The following is a 23,744-nucleotide window of genomic DNA, read 5'->3' as shown; positions in this document are numbered from 1 at the left end:
CTGGATGCCTGCATGCCAGTGCAACCAGGATTTTTATGGTGTGAATAATCTTTGCTCATCACACCAAAAAAATCAGCGTGTCAGTGTATTCCTGCAGAGTCATTAGCATACAGACTCACTCTGCTTGCTTAACAAAGCATGGTTTGGTGTATTATAGTTTCCTAGTCTGCTTGTCGGATTCACCTCTGACAAAAGCAGAGAGCAAATTCAATCCCTTCTTCAGTGGCACACTAATGTGGGAAATAAATCTTCAGGCATAAGGTCTGAATGGCAGTCATTTAAATAATTCAAATGCAGGGATCATTTTGCCCATGTGCCTTTCATTTCTTTGTTTTGTTTCACTGTATTTCCCAAATCACTGAGAGACAAATGATCTTCTGTGACAATCTATATTTTTAAAATATCTAGAGCTAAATAATCCCTGTCCTCTTTAAATGCAGTTTAATTGGTTACATGTAAAATAATTATTTGCTCTCTCTTTTGTGGTGTGGAGGGGGGAGTTGGAGGGGAGAAGTAACATACAAGCAGATGTGCTGCTAGATCTACAGGCTTCTGCCAACCATATGGCATCTTAAAGAAAGATGGTTGGAGCGTCTGGATTAGCAAAGAGTCGGGATGGAAAGCCATGTGTCGTGTTGGTACAGGCAGTTGTTTTAGCTCTCTGTAAAAGGCTTCAGGAGATTGTGTAATGGAACAAATGGTACTGCAAGCCTAGTAACAGCCTTACCGCTGCTGGAGAGGCAATTGGCCCCCAGGCGAGTACTGCTTCATCCTTACTTGTTGGTTTTTTGTGAAGGGTTTTTAGATCGTTATTATGTGCTCTTCTTTTAACGTACAGGAAACTTGGGAGATGTAATTCTGAACTTTATACTTGAAAGAGAGCTATTGTGTGCTTGGGATTTTTTCACACTCTCATTTTTTACAATGAAAACATACAGTTCCCTTCTCTTTGAAATTAAAAGCTTGTGCCCCTCTGCAAATTTCCCGCATCTTTCGTGCACACTTTGCGACATCAGTTCACTGAATTTGTCACTGATGCCAAGATTTTGGGGGAAAACTGCTCTCTCTAGGATTTGCTTAGTTAAAGAGTGGGGCTATTGTGCTTGTGGCTATAATGTACCAGCTTGGCATTTGTATTCGGTTTGACAAGGTGCTCTTTATGCAAACAAGGGGCCTGCTTCTATTAAAGGCACAACTCCTTCGGTTTTTAGCAACACAAGATTGGGCATTTCATGGGGTTTTGTGTGCTTTACAGGAGTCTGTAGTTCACATTACAGCTCATAGGAGTTATTCTGGATCAGGATGAAACCTATTGTATCCAGATCTGTAACAGAAATAGATTTTAGTCATTTCTCTACTGTCAGAGAATAGAACTCTAAATTCCTCTGTATGTTTCAATGAAATCAGGCCTTTTAGTAGACCTGTAAATGCAGTTTTTTCTCCTTAATAACATTTGTTTCTAAGGAAATTAAACCCTGATGCTGCAGTACAGAAGTTCAATAATTAGGATTATTTTATTTGAAGAGATTTTAAGTACATTATGATCCCAATATCATGATTTTTTATGTAAGGAGATAACATGAGGGACGCCCAAACATTCATTTGTTGGTAAATACTTGCTGAGCAGGTAATGTTATGGTTTCAGAGACATTAGAAACAAACCATTAACTAGAGAAGCATCTTCCCTATGAGAATCTTTGCTGAAAAATACTCTGTCTTAAACTGGGACAAGCGCTGCTCTAGTTGCAGCCTAGATTCACAATCATTTAAAAGTAAAATTACAATTACCGTTCTTTTTTCACTTTAATTTTTTTCATACTCTCCAGAAGGCTCCTTATCTGGAGCTTAGGAAACAGCAGTACTCAGCTTAATCTGCAGTTTAGTTACAGCAGTGCACGCTTTTCCCTGAGCTGCCTGCGTGCCCCCCTGCTCAAGCCTGCATATGTTGCTCAACACTGATCAAAAGTAGCCTCCCTCGGGAGGGAGGCTTGGGTTCATTTTGTCGGCCTGTTCATTACCTCGCCTCAGCAAGGCTGAGCCAGGTGTGAGGTGGACAGTTGTCCACCAGGAGTGGTGCCAAGACCACCAGCATCTCCCTGGAAGGCTCTTGCGATGCTGCTGAGGAGGAGCAGAGTCGGACCAGTGAGCCCCAGCGGGGACTTCGGGCTCTCTTGGGGCACCTGCTGAGCTTTTGCTGCCTTTCAGAAATCCCGACTGCTTTCTGCCCCATGGTCATGTGTGAGTTCACCAACAGAGAGATGTGCATTTTCTCTGGGCTTCCCATATAAGAAATTTTAAAGTAATGATGTGTTTGTGCTGCAGCCACAGTTTCGGAGGTTGCCATGTCTACAGAGGCAGTAATTGTCTGATAGCAGGTGGATCTCTTGTTCTCAAATTGCATGTGTTTGTCTTCTCTATCCCTACTTAAAAGAACAAAACCCATGGTTTATTTTTGAACATAGAGCCACAGCTTTGTTTTTTTAATTCATTACTAGTGATTTAAGGCAGATAATTTTCATTTATGTAAGTGAGAATGTTCAGTTTCCAAAAGCATATCAAGCTTGCTTGTTTAAATGTTTGCTTGTAAAAGTTACCACTGCTTACCACTGAAAGATGAGAAGATGGGGAAGTGGTATGAGAAAAGCATAATTTACTTAGCAAAACTAAGCAAGACCTTTTGCTGTAATCCAAGGGGAAAAGTATTCTTCTCATATAGTTACACTGAATATGTGTCAAAAAAGCTATTAACATTTATTTCAATTTGTAGCAAAGAAAAAGCTGATCGTTTCACTAGAATTTTTCACTATAATTAAAGTGTGGTGGCAAGAGAAGAGTGTGCATGCGCATGCCTAGTTATGGACAGGAGGAATCCTTCTGCTGGAAGGTGCTGGTGTTCTTACCAAGCTGGGATGTCTGTGCAGGGTCCAGTGACCGCTGACTGATGTGCTGAACTGTGACATGGGAGAGCCAGGCTGGAGCCACCTTAGTGCTTGTTTTGTGTGGTATTGCTGTGCTGCTATTGCAGGGACTCTAGAGCTGCTATTCTCTTCCACAAGCTAAGCTGCTCTCACCAGAAAGGCATAATTGACCCTTTGCACTGGCTGTGATCTGGGTGTGTTGATACTCATCTCCAAACTGCCTGGTTGCAGTCATATTCTTTATTGTGGAGGGGTTAATGGTTTTCCTGAAGATAACTGTACTGAAATTTGCCTCTAAAACAGCAATAAAATTCCCTTATTTCATAGGAATGAATAAGTTCACCTTGCAGTAAATTAAAGCACAGTTGGACTAATGCACATATAAATTACAAAATAGCCACTCTCTTACAGAGAGTGTAATACTGTCTATAATGTACTAAATGCATTTTTAAGATGTATTTTCTGTGAAATGCTTCCCTTCAGTGTTGCTAAGCAATTGCAGGTTTCACTAACTTCATGTGCAGTTTTAAAATATAGTCCAAAACAAAACACCAAGTGGACTCTCTGTTCACAAGAGCTGAGCTTCATTTATGTGGGCTGACAATACTGCTCAGATTCTCCATCTCTTCTCATTTTTCTAAAAAACCTTGTGGTTTCTCAGGATCAAACTGCTTTCCTCTCAGCCCTTTCCGATGCAAAATTACCTTACCATTTTCCCTATCTTTAGTCTCCTATGTTACACCTACCATGGTGTTTCTTTGATGCTGTGACTCCCTTCAGTCTCAGCAGAGCTGGTTTATGGGTGTCCTGGGGAATGTGGGGAGATTGGGGCTGGCCCAGGTGGTACAGCCCAGCTCCAAAGTGCTGTCTTGCGTGCCAGCAGCAGCTCCCTGGGAAGTGGGAGCTTGCTTGGCCAGCCAGCGCAAACAGAGGCCGAACCCTCCTCAGGTCCCTTGGGTGTATCCATGCATATCTTGAGCACAGATCTTTCTTACCTCTCACGCACATCCTGGGCTCCTCTTCCCACCTTGACCTCCTTCCCAGCCATTCCTTAGATCTTTATACCTCTGTGTTCCCTTTTGTTTTATAGAGTAAGTTTGGAAATTAGAGCTGTAATAGAAGGGGAGTAGGCTGAGCTTGGGCTAAGTTCTCAAATGGAAGCAATGTGCTCTGTGTGGATGGAGTGCAACAAGCTCTTGTATGTAAGACATCTATCTGAATGTGCTGCACAGAAAAAATTGTCTGTCACCAACATAAGTAATATTCCTCCTTCTCTGTGTCACAAGCATAAAACTAAACTCTGTACAAATCTCACAACTATCATTAGTTTGACTGTGATTTTTGAAAACTGCAATAACCCTCTGGGCACCTGGAAAAATAAGCAAATGTGTGTTGTCTGCCAGAGCTTAAAGGCAAAATAATTTATTTGAAATTAACTGGAAGCAGGGGCACCTCTAGAGTGGAAAATAAGGATAATGGGGGTAAAGCAACAAAACTAACAAGTTACACCTGCATAGATATTTAACACTTCCTGTTTGAATTTTTAGAGCTTTATTTCATAGTAGTCAAAATATGCACTATAGCAGCCTTGGGGTTGTGCTGCAGAACGGTTTTGAAGGACTGTGATATGTAGTCCTTAAACTTGGAAAGACTCCCTTGCAGATAACCAAATGAGAAGGACTGTACCCAGCACTATTGGCCTCTCATCTGCAAGGTCACTAGTGAGAAACATTTTACCTTTCAAACACAGGCACTGATAGCTAGAGAGATAAGCTTTCTGCTCAGTACCTCAGTGCCTGCATCCCTTGTTGATTCTGGGCTTGGTGAGGACAGCAGGGCCGAACCCAGAGCTGTTCTGTTCGCCTGCAATTGCCACTGTCAGAACAACTGAAGCAGTTGTAGCTCAGCTGCACTGCCCTTTCTAGCAGTAGGTTTGTTTTTTTTTTTTTTAATTAAGACAATATCTGACAAAGTGAATTAACAGAAGCTGATGCTTTTAGCAGGTTTTTTGCTTCAAATGCCTGATGTCAGCTTGGGCCACATGTACATTCTGCACATGCCATGGGATAGAAAAAGTGAAGCCTTGTTTTTCAATTCTCTGCTGCCTGCCCAGACACCACATGTACTGTCTGTTACATGTCGCTTCTGATGAGGTTCATGCTGGGAATTTCTTTTTAAAGGCAAAGTATTTGTGAAGGAAAGAGTTCAGATTGGGCATTAAAAATTCTCAGTGTCTACAGCTTGAATACAGTGATTGCTTTATGTGGACACCAGCTAGAGTTTGTACAGGTTCAGGTTTGTCTGGTAAGAAACAAAATAAGAGGAATTGGAGTAAGCAGTAGGGGAAATGGAGCACATGTTTATAAAAAGTAAATCAGCCACAGAAATTGTTGTAACTAGTGGCACAAGCACAGGAAAATTATTTCAGTAGTACAAATACATATCTTATAAACATGAGGCGGCCACTTTTGAAACCTTAGTGGGATATGTGTCTCCTACCATTATGACTGAAAAATTGTGCAAAATCTGTTCTGTCTGGCACATAACAAAATCAGAGAGGTGAACATCTTTAAAAAAAAACAAAAAAAAAGTAGAGTCTGACTATACAATTCAATATATTTCTGTAATATTGTCTGTTTTGAGCCCTGCATGCTTTTCTTTTTCTACAGTATTTTACAGAATTCTAAATTACTAGCCTGAATGATCTAGAGAATTGTTTTACTTCATACTTGTCAACTAAAAGCATAAAATAGTAACCCGAACTATTTCTTCTCTAGAGCAAACCTGATCCAGATTTCATATTCCTATCACAGGTCTTAATATTTTGTATTCCTTTAAAGGAGGAAAAGCCTCATCTTCAGCCATGGAATTTGGACACAAATAGACATTAGTGAAGCCTTCACCCATATCTTTTCCAGCCTTCTGTACACTCTCTTTCATTGCTTCCTTCCTGTCAAAACCCAGTAGGGCCAAAAGTGGTCATCACAGCAGCCAAGCCCAGCTGCTACACCCCCCTGCTGAAGAGCAGGCTGATAATGTTCTCTTCAGCATGTTAGACATGAGCTATTAGAAGCCCAGGAATAGATCCAGGCTCAGGTTTCCTACATGATCTATTTGTTTAACCTGGTGGGCCAGCTGTGGAAGTGAGGACATATTCTAATAGTCAGTGGTGACATCTGAAACAAAGGGGAAGCTCCTATGTAAACTTTTAATTAAACCCTATTTGCAGGTGTCGTTGTGGCATGCAAACATTTTTATCTTATTAGAAATTATATACTACAGATACTTTAAAAGTATGTGGAAAAATTGAGAGTGTCTTTAGTAAAAGGGAATTTAGATATTAGCCAATAGATATAAAATTTTTTTTTAAAAAGAAGATTCGGTGATACAAAGCCATCTGTGTCACGGGGTCCATGGTGAAATGTGGACATTTGCTTCTTAGGTGTCCAGTTCCAAACTGTGCAAGGGATATTAACTTCTAGTTACCATCTGTTAACATCAGTTGGATGAGTTTGTTCTGCCTGTAGCATGGGCAAGTGCTTATCTAGAAGTGGTGTAGATCTGCTCTGCCTGAGCAAATGACAGTCTTGTCCTTTTTGTGGCAGCAGAAGTCTAATAGGGATTCCAGAGGGTGGGAAATTCCATGGAAACTTTTTTAATATGCCCTGAACTGTCTCCCTGCGTCCTGTTAGAAGTCAGGACTTCCAGTGTGACAGAAAGGAGGAGACTTAAACTACCTTTAGTTCCTACTCACTGTAACAGGGTGGCTTTTTGGTCTGTGTGTTTTTCCTCTTATGCTTTTTCTTTCATTTTTTATTAACATGAAAAAGGTACCTCATAGTGTTTTGATTTTGGAGCCAGATGGGAGAATGCAGTTCAGTTAAAGGATAGGTTGTGTGTATAGATATTCATGTTCAAATTTTGGGAGCATGTGGAGGCTTCTCTGAGATGCTCATCACTTAAGGTTGTTTCAAGGCAGTGATCTATGGGTCAAGATCTTAAGTAAACAGTAATTTAGGACTCTAGTGAAACATCAGGGTTTAATTTACTATTTGTCTGCCTTTCTAAATACATAGACTCTAATATTTTTACTTCAAAATTTACTGTGTGAATTTATCAGTGCTGTAAACCACAGTGAAGTTGCAAGTTTCTCACATGAATAATAATTTTGTTGTTGGTCTCAACATCCTAGTTGTTCGCAGAGCTGATTCAAGATACAAAGAGGTAGTGAGCATAATTTTTTCTGCCTTAATGAAAACAACAGCATCACTTCAGCTATGAAAAGGGAAGACAGAAACAGCAGAGTTGAGGTAGAAAGAAAGCAGAGGAGACTTGTCCTAGCCATGCCCATAAGAGGGGTGGGGAGTGACAGCAGCTGGGGCAGTTGTGGCAGCAGAAACAAGCTCACCATGAACACCAGCCATACACCTTAACTCTTTGATGACAGCCAGTCTGGCACCAAGATCATCATATAGGCAAAGCAAGCCTGATCACTGACTTGCATTCAGCAGGATATGACCTCAGATAGGGGCTGATCTATCTGTGTCAGGAACTAAGTGTGATCACCGTAGTGATCGCCCTTCAGCTGCGTCTCTGCAGCATGGCAGAGGTCTCCAGCATGGTCTTTGGTTTTCCCACTCAGAACCAGGAACCACCCCTGATCATCAGGCAAAATGAGCAATGCAGGAGCAACCTTAGAAACTCATAGCTTGACACTCTTGCCCTGACAGGACAAATGCATTTTAAAGGCAGTTTGCTGCACAGTGGTGTGTGCTGGGTGTGCTGGGTTTTGGTCACTCTGGGGGGCAGCAGGAGCCAGGCCCAGCACCCCCTCGCCCACAGAGATGTGGCCCTAGTGCTGGTGGCCCCCCTGTGTGGCCAGTGGTCCTCTGGATGGCTGATGCCCCAGCCCTTGCCATGGGGTGCCTGAGGGTCACAGCACCCACTGCTGGGGTGATGGGCTGGCCTGTGTTACCATGGCAACTGGCAGATGGGGGGCTTCAGCAGGGGCAGCGGGAGGGGGGGGGCAGCCACGGCAGCGTGCCGGCCGAGCTGCTCAACAACAGCCCTTTCAGCACTGACAGCTCCGCTCTGGCTGGCCAGAAGTAGTTATCAGATTACTTGTATTAAAACCTAATTAAGATGTGTGCCAGTAAATGCAGCATGATTATTGGATTTGGTGATTTAGCTGCTGCAGGTTGCTGCAATCCAATCATGCCATTTCAGCAAATCCAGCTCTGTGGAATAAAGTGAAAACGTTTTACATCAGTAACCTGACTATGCTGAAAGAGTAAATAACCTTTTAATGCCTCTACGATGTCAAGGACTGACTGATACACACTGCAGGGTGAATGGGTACTGCCCACACATCCTTGCATATTAATTTTCCTCAAATCAATATTAAAACCCAGAGGAGGGCTGACAGGTTATGTCAGCTTTTACCTTTATTGTGGATTGCCTGTGGATTAATGGGTCTGAGTGTCCCAGGGCAGGGAGCTTGCAGCCTGAGTCCTGCGGGTTCCCCCACTTTAGCTATGTGTTGTTACAGAAAAGAAAGCAGCTTATGTTTTTTATCTGTAGGCCACGCATAAGGGGAAGTGTAAAAGGTAGGTGCTAGTACAGATTTGGGGTGTTGGATGCAATGGAAGTTTATTCTGCAGGTGGAATTCACCTTGATGCCAAAGCTCTCCTTTGTGTTTGATGTTTCACCTCATTTCTGCCGGGTCTTGCAGTGATTGTCTAGCCATAGCTGTCAAAATGTAACAAAACCCTATCTACCACTTTTCACTTCTTTTTTGGACAGCCTGGGGTATAGCCTAGTCTCAGATCCAAATTTCACTGCCATGGAAAGTCTTATGCATGTTGTAATTGCACAAAAAAAGCAAGGTAGGTTGGAGCCATTCTAACATAAAGCTGCCTATGAGTTCCAAGTACTGAGAATCAGAGCAAAACATTTACCTTGAAGCTTTCACTGCAGCTTGTGATGCCTCGGTTGTGTTCTCTTTCTGTGGAAACCACTCATCTCATGGAACTGTCTCTTTCTTGCCTCCATATAGAAATAGGGATTTTGGTTTGAAGTGGTTAATGGGAAACTATTTGAAGGGTATTGTTATTACTACTGACTGGGAGCTTTCTCCTTAGTGCCAGGCTGTCCTGTGGGTAGTCCAAACATGGTAACATGGTTCAAGAGCTACATTTTCACCTTGTACCTTGAAGTAACATGGCAGAGCATGGAGTCGGTGCCTGTCCTTCAACACAGCCAGGCCAAGGGGGAGCAGCTGCATGCCATCCCAGCTGGACAGATCTTGCCACTTTGGTGGCAAAATTACCTCGTTTAGACAGGAGGGACACAGTGGTCACTCAGATGCTCAGGACACAGTACATTGGCCCGGTAGGTGCTGTTGCCAAAGTGAACGTGGCGACCGTGCAACCTCCCTCAGTCGTATTAGCAAAATGTGCAGAAGGTTCTGTCACCCAGTTGTAAAAATGATGGCAGGCATCGATGTGCAGTTGTAACATATGGGAAGTACAGTGAATGTGGGTGGAGCTGTTCATTTCTCATCTTGAATCATTTACGAGATCAGCAGGCAGGCCAGATACAATGCATATGGGAATGTGTGGCTGTGCTGCACATGTCACACGTAATAGCAGACACTGTGAGAGGGCCCAGAGCCTGTCCTCAGGAGCTAAACGCAGCAGAGCAGGCTGGGAGTCCCAGTGTGTGGACCAAGGGCCAGCTTGGCAGCAGTTTTGGGAGAGCAGACTGGCAAACAGAATTTGGGAATTCATAGATCCAGATCTGCGCTGACTAGAACTGCACCCTTTTCATCCATTGTGGCCCAGAGTTGTAGATGAGTATGTTACTAAACCTGTAATCAAGCACTGGAGATACAGATGATAAAGGTAAAGTTGTGGCCTACTGGTCAAACCCAGCTCAGTGCCTGTGTCATCTTTCTTTCTCTGCTCAAGGAGACAGTCTAATTGTAACACTGCATGGTGAAGTTACAAGCAGAAAATGTAATTGATTATTTCCATAATTAAAGACTTCTCCATTTACAGAAATTTATTTGAAAAGACATAGAGCTTCACAATAGAGTACACTACGGCTTGTGTCCAGTAATATTTTCGAAATTTGCATGGGCTACCTGTGATTATCTACTAAAAAATATTGTTCTGATGTAAAATTCACATTAGTTGGAAATTGCTTCTGACTGGATGCCAGGAGTAATAAACAGTCACTGGAGAAATAACAAGTGATACCTGCTTTTGTGATTAAAGAAATAAATGTGCAGTTGACCTGTCTTACAGTACTGTTGTCCCAACTCAGGCACTTGTTCTTCCAGTGTAAGCAGAAAGCCTCTGCATGTTTCTTCTGATACCTGCCAGCTTTTTCCCTCTGTTTTGCAGCCTCTGATGAGGAGGGCCTTTGGAATGATGGGCTCTTTACATCTTTCCCCAGGAATCCCTGTTAGACTGTTAAAGGATCTATGCTGACATGCTTAATTAACACTAAGCTTACTTGAAATAAGTGCTATGTTCTGTAATGAGTTTTGGACATTGACCAGCTTGCAAAGAGCAGTGGACAGAAAACAGAAGCTTTTGTCACTTCATGTCCAGTTTGTCAGGGAATTTGGGTATTTGGTTTTATAATCTGGGCTACTGTGTGTGTTTCAAGAAGACAGTTACTGAAGCAGCTACAGAGCGTGCAGCTTGCTTAGCTACCGGTGTTGGGATGCACTCCTGCAGTCTTTACTGATGTCACAGCAAAGCAGATTTGCTGTCATGTCCTCATAAAGCTTCTAAATGAAAAGTGCAAACCTTTAAAGTGCTAATTTAAAGTATGAAAATACATTTAAAGCCCATCCTAGGAGTAATACTTTAGTCTCAGCCCAACCACCAGCCTGAACACTGGGCGCTGCTACCACCAGTGCAAAGATCAAAGCTTCTTCCGTGAACTCCAACTTCAGATGCTCTGCAACCTTTTTATCTATTTCTTTTCCAGGTTACAGCAGCTTGACAAGCACTGCCAGGTCACTGCCCAGCAGTTAGTGGAGTTGCTCAACAAACAGAATCAGCTCTTCAAAGAGAAGCACCTGCTTACAGAAGAGGTGCAGTTTCTGCGAACACAGGTACTGTGCCAAAAGAAAAGAAAGTCTAATGGGAATATTCTGCAGCTTTAGCAGAGAAATCTGCCAGCAGTCTGATATCAACTGCTGGATTTTGTTGCTGTTGTTCTTTTAAATACAGCATTACCTTATAAAAAATAAAATAAAAATTCACACAGCTGGAAAGGTAGCTGAACCTTAAATCAAAACTAAAAATCACTTAAATCAAAACTAAATGAAAAAAAGTGTTTTGAAGTGACAATAAAAAAGCAGAAGTTATTCTCAATGACAGTTCTTAGCTTCTTATCTGAAGATTTTTGTGTTGCTTTTTCAGAGAAAAGGGAAATCTGTTCTTTAACATCATCAATATTTAAACAGTTACTTGAAATTGATAATTGCTTAGAGGTTTTGCTGCCATTTGTCAGACTAAAGTCCTTCTATCACTTCATGTTTTTTTTCTCCTTATTTTTAAAAGTTGGGGTTTTTTTTGGCTGCTCAGTGGCCACTCATGATGAGACTCTTGGGACTGTCCTATGCAGAGCCACTAGTTGAGCTTTGATGACCCCAGTGGGTCTCTTTCAACTCAAGATACTCTGTGATTCATGCACCCAAATGTGAAATGGTGAATGTACAATCAATCTTGCCTGAGCACTAATCGCAGCTCTGCTTCTCCAGGAGTTCTGATTGTTGCTCCCAGTGGTCCCTAGGAAGCTGTGGCTTCTTATGGGCTGTTCTGGCTTTTTTTGTTTTGGCCACTGTTCAAGTGCTTTGGAAATAAGGGAGAAGACTGTGGGGCTGGGTTTTTTCTTTTTTCTTCTTTCACTTTTTTTTCAGAAAAAGGAGGAGAACTAACAAGCCCAGAATGAGGTTTTCAGTAAAAGTATCAGATAATCAAACTCAAGGTTGAATTAGTGTATTTACTCAGTCACAAAGCAAATTAGAATGCTTTCTAACTTTCAAACTCGTGAGTTTGCCCAGGATAGCTGGAGTTTGCTTAACATGGTAACAAAGGACATTGAGTGTAGGAAATTTAGTCTAGTAGCACACCTAGCAGTAAACAGAACATGAATTGGCTTAGAACTTTAAAGTACTTAAATCATACTATTTTTGTAGGCTTTTTATCTGTAGAAATCAGTTAATGTTTAACCTAGGAGAATAAAATCCATACTTTATTAAGCCCCTAATCATGTCCATGTGTTCGGTTTTTCAGGACTTCCTGTTCTAGTAGACAAACTAGCATGTAGTAATTACTGGCAAATTTTAGGGCAACCATAGTGTTCTCTCTATAAGAGAGGTTAAGGAGGTGGTTATTCCCAAAATAAATTAAAATTTCTGCTTTCAGAAAAGCACTCTTGGTAATATGAACAGCTTTTACATGGTCCACAGGGATTTTGATATTGATAATCTATTTTATCTGGAAGTGATTGTGTTTTTATGGAGTTGGGCAGAAGTACAAAAATCATACTAAAGAGGAAAAAAATCATTCAAACATTAAATTTCTATCAATACTTGACTGGCAAAAGCTGCCTTCTTTATGTTCATTACAGGTTAATTTTACTCCAGAGGATACTTTTTAAGTTGAGAACACTCAGAAAAGAAAAATGATTAAAAAAATATTACAGAATGACCCCTAAAAATCTATGTGCAGATATTTAAAGCAATGGTGGTTCTCTGGGAACTGGAATTCAGCCTAAAAGAGCTGCTTGGAATATCAGACAATTGTTTCAAGAAAACTGAAGAACAGTTCACCATAAATGGAAGCTCTTTGCAGAAAGATGCCTGTAGTTAGTATAGAAATACTGAAACCAAACAACTACATAGTTAATGTTGATCAAAGGCTAAAGTAATCTCATATTCCACATTTTACTGTATTGTCCAACAGCTGGCCTTTATAATTAGCCAAGTTTTTGGAGGTTCTTTTGTGGGGGTGCGGGGGGGGGGGGGGGAGGTGGAAGCAATCAACCATTACCTAATCTTTTAAAGATGATGTAAAATACACTAAGCTAAATGTGCTATTGTATCTTGGAACATGAGCCTCTAGTAACTGCAGTTGCATATTTCAGGGGAAAAAATGGGATGCAGATCTCAAACAGGACACAGATGGAATGAAGTAAAAACCTGGATGGATAAAGAGAAATGAGCAGAAGTAGGTATTTTTTTTTCTATATCCTATATATAGAGTGGGGGGGAGAGGAAAAGAGAGCACGACTGAAACTATTTGCAGATGTGAGTTGAATCTGGCAAACACTTAAAGAAAAAAGGAAGGAAGTGTTTGAAACATTTTTGGGTTTGAAACTGTTGAAGCTTTTTGTGCTTTGATTTTTTTTCTCTTTAAGCACTTAAAAATTTAAGGACAAGCACTTAATAGCAAAGACAAGTTTACCTAATAAAATTTTTGAAAAAAATCCTAAATATGTAAGTTGAAGGGAAAGGGGGATGTACAACTCTTAGCTAGGTGGGAGCTTCTGAAAGATCTCAGATTTGGCCCAGGTACTTTTTGCCTGGATAGTCACTAAGTGTTTGCCTTTTGATTTGGAATGCTTAGCTTTGTTGCTTCCAGTATTTTCTGTCTGAGGAAGCTTGAATCATCCCTATCTCTTCAGAAAGGCTGCAACTGGTTTTGTAATAAATCATAACAGTTAGTGTATCATTGAAAGAAACATTATCTAGTATTTGGAGCAGTGCTGTCGTGTTACAGTAGTGCAACATGGCTATAGGTGTTCCTACTGCCTTGTAAGAGTTGCTAAACTTTCAAAGTTTAAAGAATTTAAAATTGCATCATTTGCTTGAATCTAGCTGACCTACCAAGCCCTATGCCTTGATAGGATTTGTTTTCAAAAGTCTGATTACTTCCTCTGTAGTTTTTATTTCTAGTGTTACATGTTTGTTGTATGGGGGGAAAGACAGCAGAAAGAAAAAAAGGTCTTTAAATTCAGCTACATTTGGGTGTGTTGAGAGCCTGGTTTTTTTTTGGAAAACTCATTTGGTACTGTAAGGAAAATTCAGGGTTTTAAAGGAAAAGAAATCATAAAAGAAGTACCTGATCCTGCTGTAATGCTGCATTCCTTTACAGGCTACATGAGCATATTCAGGACCTTGTAAAGGTAATTTAAATTTTAATTATGGGATTTACACCTCTCATTTTGAAAGTTTTTGGAACCCTCAGGTTTGGAATTTCTATCTTTGAAAGTCTCTTGTATAGTGGAACTCACCCTAAGGCAGGAGGATAAGAGATATTTCATTGCCTTCCTACATAGGCATGAAATAGAGAATGCTAAATAAATGTGCACAGAAAGCAAACAAACATCTAAACAGAGATTGCTGGAAACCTCAGCACCGCCCACCAGGCATGAGTGTATTTGTGAGAGCTGGGATGCCTCTCTTGCAGGATCTGCCTTGGTGTCCATCAGTTTGACAGAAATAAGTATTTGTCCCGCTGGATAATCCCCTCAGAGCCCCCGGCTGCCAGAAGGGGTTGCTGGCCAGCTGAGCCAGTGAGAGCACAGACGGGCAGGATTTGGACCTTGAGGATTACTTCCAGCGAGGGCTGTCATCCTGTGCTGCTGCTCTGACTTCCCCATGAAGATCTCCTCCTGCAAGCCAGCCTCTCCCTGGCCAGGAACCCGCACTCTCCCCGTGCTCTCCGTATGGCTGAGCCACTCAAGCTCTCTCCTCCCTCCCTGCAGATGTCTTTGTCACAGTGAGCGTGTCTGTGAGCTGATCACCCTTCTTCTCAAAGGAAGTTACAGTACACTCACCCGTGCCTATGTTCCCATCCTCACCCCAGTCGCTCAGCAGGAGGCACTGTCAGAATTACAGCTGGTCTGGAGCAGGGGTTTTCTTTCCTTTCTTGTGTCAGCAGGAATTTTCAGTGAGGCCCCAGTGGTTAATGCAGCAGTGTTCCGTTTGCTTTTTATTTTTTATTATGTATTACAGAAGGGGGAGCCTTATTTCCAGCAAACAGGTAGGTCATCCATCTCTGCTGTCAAAAGTGATTCAAGATGATCCTTTCGTGGCCTTCAGCCTCAGGAGACCTGAAGATTGCTTTGGTTATTAGGAGAGAGCTATTGTTTTAGTGTAGTCTTACTGCACAAAGATGGTGCCTCTGCCAGGTGTTTGTAACAACCAGTGACAGTCCACAGATGGGGTCAGTGGATGTTGTTGTGGGTTTTTTTAAGCAGATGAAAATCTTCACTTCTGCTTGGATAGAGTTTAATCAGAAGTGATGCAAGTTAAACCATTGCAAGAAGGGATAAAGATAGACCTCTGTTTGATGTCTGACTGCCCTGACATGAGGCTTCCAGTATTCAGCTCCTCAGTGTTTGTGCATCTGCAGCTGTGGGAGTCCTGTACATCCCGTCCAGTGTCTGGCTACTGGACAAAGCTGGGCACCAGCTGAGGAGTTGAGCCTGGCCCTCCTTGGAGTCCCACCTTGGGTTTTACAGCCATGCAAGTGGAGGATTGAGGCACTGAAGCCACCTGAGTGCTTTCTAATAGAACAGGAAGTCAGTTGTTCTTCCCTCCTCCCAGTATTGCTGGCAGGAATAAAATAAACCAGTCAGGCATCTGCGGTTCCCCTCCTACGCACCCTTCCAACTTGGACATCTGATAGCCAACCAGCCCCTTAAAGCAGATGCCACTGAGGTAAGGAGGGAGTGTCCAGAGGAACCTGGGCACTGTGTGCTGCACCGGTCTGTGCACTGAAAACCAAAATATTCTAGAGAGGAGGAGAAACTAAGACTGGAAAGGCCCTTACTCCTGACTGTCCAGTAACCAACTCGTTTACCAATTACCTGAATGTGACAGTGACAGTTGTGCCCATTTTGTTAGAGAACAGCACACCTTAAATGACAGCTTTAATACTTGGGCCCTGGGTCAGTGGGGTACAGAGATTCTGACAGGATTGGCGCTTGCTTTGTGAAGAGGTTCAGGCCAGCCTGGAGTCAGGAGATTTGCCCACTTCATCAATCCAGCTGAGATTCTGCATCTCACAAAGCATTAGCACTGGGTAATTGTTATGTGGAAGGACACCCACAACAGACATTTCCAGGGATGCAACTTCTTCAGGAGTTGAGGTTTTGGGGTCCTTTTAGGCTTCTGCCCATACTCTACTGCTGAGGGTCACTGCAGCACAGAGTGTTTCCTCTGGCTGTCACTACCCAGGCACTTGGGCAGTGGAATGGAATTTAAGCCCCAAGCTTTTCATTGCCAAAGTTCCTTGCACTGGTCGCAAACACAACTGTAGCAGTTGATGTTGGTGCATGTATTTTGGGGGTAAAAAACACCATGTTACTGTTTTTCATTCTTTAATGAACTGCAGCTTCATGAATTTTCTTTAATTCAGCCTAACCAACCAAGGGGGGAAGGAAAAAAAAACAAAACCCTTCAGTCTTCTAATGCAAAACCAGCCAAAGTAGAAAGTTTATTTTTATTTCTGAGGTCATGTACATCTCTTAAATTCAATTTTTACTGCAGTGGCTTAATTCGAGGTAGCTCCCCCAGCTCCAGTAGTTTGACGTCTTGCTCAATTCAGTCTTTAAGTGCTACCGAGGAAGCACAAACAACAGCTATGCAAGAGCTTCAAAACTGCAAATTAGCCTTCCCACCAGAGGTTTCCTACTGGCACCAAGGCAACAGTTTCCTGTTTTGCTACAGCTGCCCACCCCAGACACATGCTGAACACTGCACAGTAAACACCCTCTGGCAAAACCCTGCCATCTTCTTCTTGGAAGGGAGAAGGGGCAGGATCTTAGACGTGCCCCAAAACAAGAGCTCGCTTATTTACTGCTAAACAGGAGCCATGTCAAAAGCTCATGGAGATCCTGTTTTTCAGAAATCAGATATCTCTTGTTCTTGCTACCTGTAAGACTTCTGAGCTTAAAAAGAGGTGAGGACAGCAGGCCCACAGGAAGTGCAGGCTTTAAAACTGAACTTGTTTACTCTGCCTTACTGCAGTCTTAACCAGTTTTTATTTCTCTTCTAAGAACTTGCCTGCAGGCTGACGTGACACAAATGAGAAACACAGGCACTGCCATACAGACTACCCATCTCTTCCTTTTATCTTTCAGGTCTGCTCTGCACCTGGCTGAAACTTGTCTGAGGCTCACCCAAAGACACCTCTGCAGAAAACAGGCACACTTGCTAGCTAAGTTCAGCTGGTTTCTATTTGGTTTTAACTACAGAATCACAAATATTTTGAAGCCTTTACCAGCCTACCAAACTTTCTAGGACGACAGCTGAGACTTTTCTGAAAAGACTAGGCTTGCAAGCCAGTTTTAACAGCTATTACGTGGTGTGGATGTCAATAATTTGTACAATGTTTATAAAATGTTTTTATCTATTTTCATAATTGAACATACATGTCTATATTATTTACAGACTGAAATATCAATAAACCTAATAGGTTCTCTAGGTTCCTTGTTCTGTCCTTCTGAATTCAAGGGAAAGCATGTGCAGGGGGAGGAGGGAGAAGGGGGCTGTTTGCAAGTGCTGCACATGTACACTGCCCTCCTTTTTACAAACTCAGTACCAGAATATGCCTGGGAACTTTATTCAACAGGATATTTGTCACTTTTATATAAAAAGTGAGAGCCCCGACAAGTACTTACTAATCAGAAAAGCCTAAGAAGATTGAGAAATATTCCATCTAATGTGGAGGAATTTCCATGGGTCAGGTTCCCCTTTAAAACATTCACTGAGCAAGGCCTTTAAGAGAAAAGAGCCCTTGATTATTACAGAGGAGCCATTACAAGTGGTGAAACTGGACTTTTGCACCAGCACATATTCAGGGCACCAGCTGAACTTGGCTTCAAATTATTGAACTCAGAACATTTGGAGGGTACAGGTGGAGGGCTTTTTTTCTGGTTAACTGTGCACTCATGTTTTTTAAGGTTACTTTTCAAATACCCAACTGTTTTAGAAAGAATTTATCTGAATATTTTGTTATCTAGTGTAGGATAAACTACACACACAAGAGGAAAGTTTCTACATCTATTTTTTTCAATGTTGTTGGTAAAGGGGGTGGAAAAAGCACAAAGAACAGTTCCCCAGCAATAAAGCTACTTCAGCCAGCATGAACACGGAAAACATAACAAAAATAAGAGTAACAACACATGCAATAAATTACCATTGGGTGTGGAACACAATCCTTCCTTCCCTTATATTTTAAGAATTATTAGTGGTACAGCCCTAACATCAAAGCGAGTTTTCCTCCCTATTTCAATTTCCTGCCATATAAAACTGCCAAACACATCTGATCGCCTCCCTGAACAGCTTCACAGATACAACACTGAGCGTGCTGAGAAAGGCCTCAGGTCTTTAGGGAGAGGAAAGGCTGCTGAAGGAAAGCCCTCTCTAGTCAAACTCAGGATTTTTCACAGTAGTCAGGCTGACAGCTTTTTAAGTGTCACTACTTTATAGATGGTTACACAATTAAGAATATGCATTTATAAACGTAGGAAAAGCAAACTTTATTTTTAATTATTCCACAGCATTAATCTGTGTTTTAATAGGAAACAGGGCCTATAGGCTACGTGTGCAAAGAACTCGGGCACCTATTCCTGACACTTAGGCTTCACTGAGACCCTGGAGCTCACCAGGACCCTCAACCTTTCTGGACTTGCCTCACCTGCCAGGTGGCTTTTGGTGGCCACATGCAGGGCCCCACTGCCAGCCACCCACATGCATGTACGAGTCTGGTTTCAACAAAGGGTCCTGGGCTGCCAGTATATATAGCTCAAAGTGGGTTTTTCATACTCATCCCAGGCATAGGTGCAACTATTGTGCTGCTGGGAGTCCATCAAGAATAACTTCTCCTGCAGCAGTTACTCTACTTTGTAGACATTAATAGTCATTACAGCACCAGGCCTACCTGTCTCATATCCCTCCCCACCTTCCCCTGATTCTACTTAAGCACTAAATGTTTGGTTTTACAAATTTTGCATGTATCAGACCTGATGATCAAATCCGGGTCAGCACACAGAGTGTGATTCCACAACACGGGATGCAGCCTGACCAGACAGTCCTGTCACTGCTGCAGTTTTGTCCTGGTCACTGACATCCTGATACCACTGAACTAATGGATGGCTGCCTCCCTGATGCTCTTTCCTATTTCAATGTGGGGGAGATAAAAAAGGAGGGAAAAAAGAAAGGAAAAAAACCTGAGACCTGGATGAAGCACCTCTATTCCTGAGAAGCATTCACATCAGAGAACAGAAAACCCGTCAGAAAACCCAGATGACCCACTGCTTAGGGACACTCAGCCCTCCAGACTGGCTGGTTCAAGCCCTGGACCAGCCCAAGGGCTTCAAAGAGTCCCATTCTGCAGTGCCCTGCAAATCCCACCTTCCCTTTCTTCCGCCTCCTTGCCTAAACATTGTCTCGCTGTGGGATATGAGGCCAAGAATTTCATCAGCTAAAAATCACTTAAATGGTGGATGTTCTGATAGGAGCATATCTTCAAAAGTATAACCCAAATTTACTTTTATAAGTGACATACATCTCACGGAGTTAACAGGAACCACCTGTATGGAAACAGCCTCGGTCCAAAGCACAGATACATTTTGCTTAGTCATAAAAACTTTTTTTTTTACAATACTGTAACTTAATCATTTACAAGCTGAAACTGTTCACCCAGTATCTGAAATATGTCACAGCGAGTTACAGTTATCACTAGGACTTCACAGCAAATAAAACTTGTAACTAAACATGCACAGATCATTATATATACAGTGATAAAAAAATAATGATGTACATTTTCTTGTAAGAAGAAATTAAGTAAATTCTTTGTGCATTTCAGGATTGAAACATCTAACCTATATAAAATTACTTTAAAATATGAAGTAAATATTTAACCCAAAACTTGAGAAATCTTTTGTAATCTGCAATATAGCCTTGTCATTTCCATTTTTCTTTCTCTGACACAGGACAACTTAAGAATTTTATCCTCTAAGATATTTAATAGTAATGTGCAGGTATAAAAAAATACGTCCTCTGTGGCAAGCTTGAACATATATATATATATATTTACAATCCTCCAGAACAAATTAGCATTAAAAAACACAGAAGTAGCAGATTGACATAGTGCTTTATTTAAGCTGTCTGTACGAAGGAAAATAATGTGCATCCCTATCATATACGTGTAAAAATACTAAGGATGTACAGTGTACAAAAACAGTTTCTTGTAGTTATTTCACATCCTTGTGGGTCATATACTTAAGGAAATAAACAGTTTAAGTATGACCAACAGTAATACGGTTTCTTGGGTTCGTAGTCGTGTCTGCTTGATATCCTTAACCATATGACTAGATCTTGCATGGATCTAATGAAAGAACTAGCAAGGTCAAGAAATGTCACAAACTCTAAAGCTACAGGGAGGTAATTCAATTACCAATTTAGAGGTTTTTATTTAAATAAATACTTTACATTTCATGCTTGCCTGTAATGCACTACCAGGAGCAAGATAAGGAAATTCTACTGTAGACAGTACAAACAGTAGCAGCAAAGTGTGTACATTGAGGTGTAATATATAGACCCTGCAGTTAGTAAGGAAAGACCTTACTTTTGTACTCTAGGAGAAGCACATGGCCCCTGCAAGAACAGTCAGCTTTAGGAAGCCGCAAGTAAAGATGGAAAAAAAAGGTGAAACAATACTGGAATAAATGTTTTTTAAGCAACAGGAATGTACTGGAAGATGGATTAGTGTGGAAAGCGAAGCTGTGTGCAAAACTGCCAAAATCCAAACAGAATTGACCTATTTCCTCCGAGATGGCTGCAGTACAAGAGGGCATACTGTATGTCATGGAAGTCAGTACAAGCTGGAGTCAAGGTCTGAAATGTACTGTGCTCAAAAGGCTCACCCAAGACAACCAGCCACCATCTCCTGTCCAAATCCAAACACAACTGCAGACAGCAAAAGAAGAGCTTCTAAAGTTTCTCTCAGCACTGCTTGTCCATTTCTCTGTCATCTGTTTCTAACACTGGTAAGACAGAATCCCCTAGGCCTGGGCAGCATAAGGTGGCTGCCAACTCTCGGCATCATAGACTGGATCACTGATGTTTCAGAAGGCAGACAATGCAATGCAAAGTGATGTCTTAAAAGGTTTACAAATAGCTCACTGCCAGGCCTCTCCTGCAAACCACACACTACCTGGCTACGCAACGGAGAGCAAAGCACAGGGCGTCACTGCCACGAGGAGCTGCTGGCCAGCGCCACAGCCAGTTGGCCACTGGCTGGAGGTGCCCTGTGCCAAGAAACTTATTGCTATTACAAGCTGAAAACATAGGGGAGAAAACACAGGCATGTAACACAGATTTTGAATCACCATAGTTTCTAGTCTGAGAACAAGACCTTTGCAGAGAACTAATTAATGCCCTTCTGTTAAGTACTTGGTTATTTCAGTCACTCGCTCACTGTGCCGGTGTAGACGCCTCTACACCACCAGACCTGCAACGCATTTGCCGCTCTCCTCTCTCTCCGCACAGGGACAACATCTACACGTCTTTAGTGTTACAGGGTGACATAATGAAATCCTATGCAGTTAGAGTATACATCATTATATATTTCTATCTGATTATCCATCCATTACTAAAGATAAAACACTAAACATGAAAAAATTGTCTAAATTACTCTGCGTCTTTAGCTGCCTTGCTAAAATGCCCGTGTACCCCTTGACCATCCCAGCACATGCACTGCCAGCAGTGGGCTTCATGCTTGGGCACTCAACTTTCCACATCAAGAGGCTAAGGCATCTGTGTAGGAACATCTCTCAGACTCATCTACTCACTCACACAACGCAACCAGGAATACTCTGCAATATCACAGTCTTTGTGGGAGCTAACAAGAGCTGAACGCAGAGATCCTTCCAATGATAATCCCACGGAGTCGGGGGTTCCCGATGTCGCCCGCGAGGCTGCGCGCGCTCTGCCGCTGCGCCGCGGCACGCCCCAGCTCCTAGCACCAAAGGGTTTATTATTAAGATTATCATTGCTGAAGATCAAAGCTAAAGTTTATGCACATGTTCTGTTAGATACAGATCTTCGGAAATGGAAAGACGTTTCCCTACCAGTGGAGCGTTTGCTGTGATGTTTGAAATTCAGTCAATCAGGTACCACGGTTACACATAACCTCCTGGGTTTTAGGACTCTTTTGGTTGAGGGCAAATCTTCCTTGAGAACGGCTGATCCCAGAAATTGACTATTTTAATTGTTAAAATAAAGTGCTTTTCTTGTAATCACTGTGGTCTTGTTGTTCAAATGCAATTCCTTCATATAGAACAGACATTTTCTCTTGTGCTGCCAGGCTCTTGCATTATGTTTATCCTAAATGGAGCACAAGATGTAGCTTCTTTGTCTGTTCACTTTTAACCCTTTGGCACGTGAGGCTGGAAATCCTCACCTCCCCTGCCAAATTGTTAAAAGACAGTATTTCATTCACAAAAATCTGGTTCTAAGCAGTATGTACAATTTCAGAGCCTTGTTAAAATTTCCACATGGGAGAAAAGTGCATTATTCCCTTCAGCTTGTACAGTCCTTCCATATATTACAAAATTAACTGCTATAAGCCTGTTCTAAGATGTAGCAGCATTTGCAAACATGACATATACAAACCTTATCTCTAAAAATAAATACTACCGCAGTGTAACCAAAAAAAAAAAAAAATCGGAGTTAAACACCTGGAGAGAAAGCTAATTCACAAACTCAAAAACAAGTAAGGCAAACACCTGTTTACCTTGGTGCACACATTTTGGTGAAAAGCAATACCATTATGCCTGTCTACATTCTTCAGCCATCAGAGGTGATGCATACCATGAAAGAGAAAAGCATGAAAAAGATGTTATCTGGTGCAAATTATAAAACCCCTTGAACAACTTCAACTGCTGCTTTTATGCCTTCATTTCTTGCATGTATAATGTTCAATTCTCCATGATTGCACATGAACCTGGAAGTTCTAAGTGGCAGGCTGGGTGAGCCCAGCCCTTCTGCTTCTTCTGTAGTATCCAACAGTAATTAAAAAATAATATATATATATATATTTATATATATCAACAATTTAAGTCCTTCTCTCAAACATTTCCCAAACAAATTCCAGACAGATGTTAATGACAGAGACCTGCTTCAAGTAATGATATGCCTAACAGAAACTTTGCATATGTACATCACCACCTCTACATTTCCTCATCCTAACCAGCACAAACAGATGCAAGAAAATGTTATCGCCTGGTCTATTTAGACTAATTACAATTTTGATTCATCTTCGGGAAGAAGATAAGCTGGACCGACACGGCTTTTGTTTAGCCTCCACTGTGAGGAAAAATAGATGACTACTTGTTCACAAAGTGTACAATGCTGAAGTCAAGTCGTTTACCTTCAAAGAAACTGTTAGTAACTTCTTGATGTTGCTATTATACTGAGACTGTGGGCAGCAGCAACAGCAGGAGAGCGGAGTAGAGAGAATCTCATATGTCATGCAAAACCAGAATGGATTTTAGGTAGGTTTGGGAAAGAAACTTGTTCAATTTGGAATGGTCTCTGAAAGTGCCCCTGCTATCTTAGTAGTATCTAGTACTGGTGGTGATGTTCAGGAATCATTTTCATTGATAAACCTAAGATGACAGTGAAGCAGCAGAACAAAAAAGTTACTCTCGTCCACTTGCAGAGTAGGAAAACTGGGGGAAATGCGGCCGCCTCTCATTGTCCATGCAGTCCATACCATCCTCATCAT

At 41.8% G+C, this 23,744-nt stretch overlaps 2 protein-coding genes across 4 annotated transcripts in view; one reads left to right on the top strand and one right to left on the bottom strand.

Annotated features, from left to right (window-relative positions):
• SDCCAG8 (SHH signaling and ciliogenesis regulator SDCCAG8) overlaps positions 1 to 17,231 on the top strand; it is a 104,170-nt gene extending 86,939 nt beyond the window's left edge. For 2 of the 3 annotated variants that reach the window (XM_084201781.1, XM_084201779.1), the window contains exons 17-19: positions 10,921 to 11,047; positions 13,087 to 13,169; positions 17,092 to 17,231. In XM_084201781.1, coding sequence (XP_084057907.1) covers positions 10,921 to 11,047; positions 13,087 to 13,137 — 178 coding nt within the window. In that variant the 3' untranslated portion in view covers positions 13,138 to 13,169; positions 17,092 to 17,231. Of the gene's footprint in view, positions 1 to 10,920; positions 11,048 to 13,086; positions 13,170 to 14,096; positions 14,118 to 17,091 lie in introns of those variants that run through there. The other variant, XM_084201780.1, reaches the window with a different exon arrangement.
• Positions 16,362 to 23,744, bottom strand: part of AKT3 (AKT serine/threonine kinase 3) — a 151,316-nt gene continuing 143,933 nt past the window's right edge. The window contains exon 14 of the mRNA XM_084201782.1: positions 16,362 to 23,744. Within this exon, the coding sequence (XP_084057908.1) occupies positions 23,659 to 23,744 (86 nt within the window). The 3' untranslated portion in view covers positions 16,362 to 23,658.

The sequence above is a fragment of the Fringilla coelebs genome (assembly GCF_963513975.1).
Source record: "Fringilla coelebs genome assembly, chromosome: 3".
Taxonomy (NCBI): Eukaryota; Metazoa; Chordata; class Aves; order Passeriformes; family Fringillidae; genus Fringilla; species Fringilla coelebs.
The sequence above is the reverse complement of the archived record's forward strand: the minus strand, read 5'-3'. Positions and strand labels throughout refer to the sequence as shown.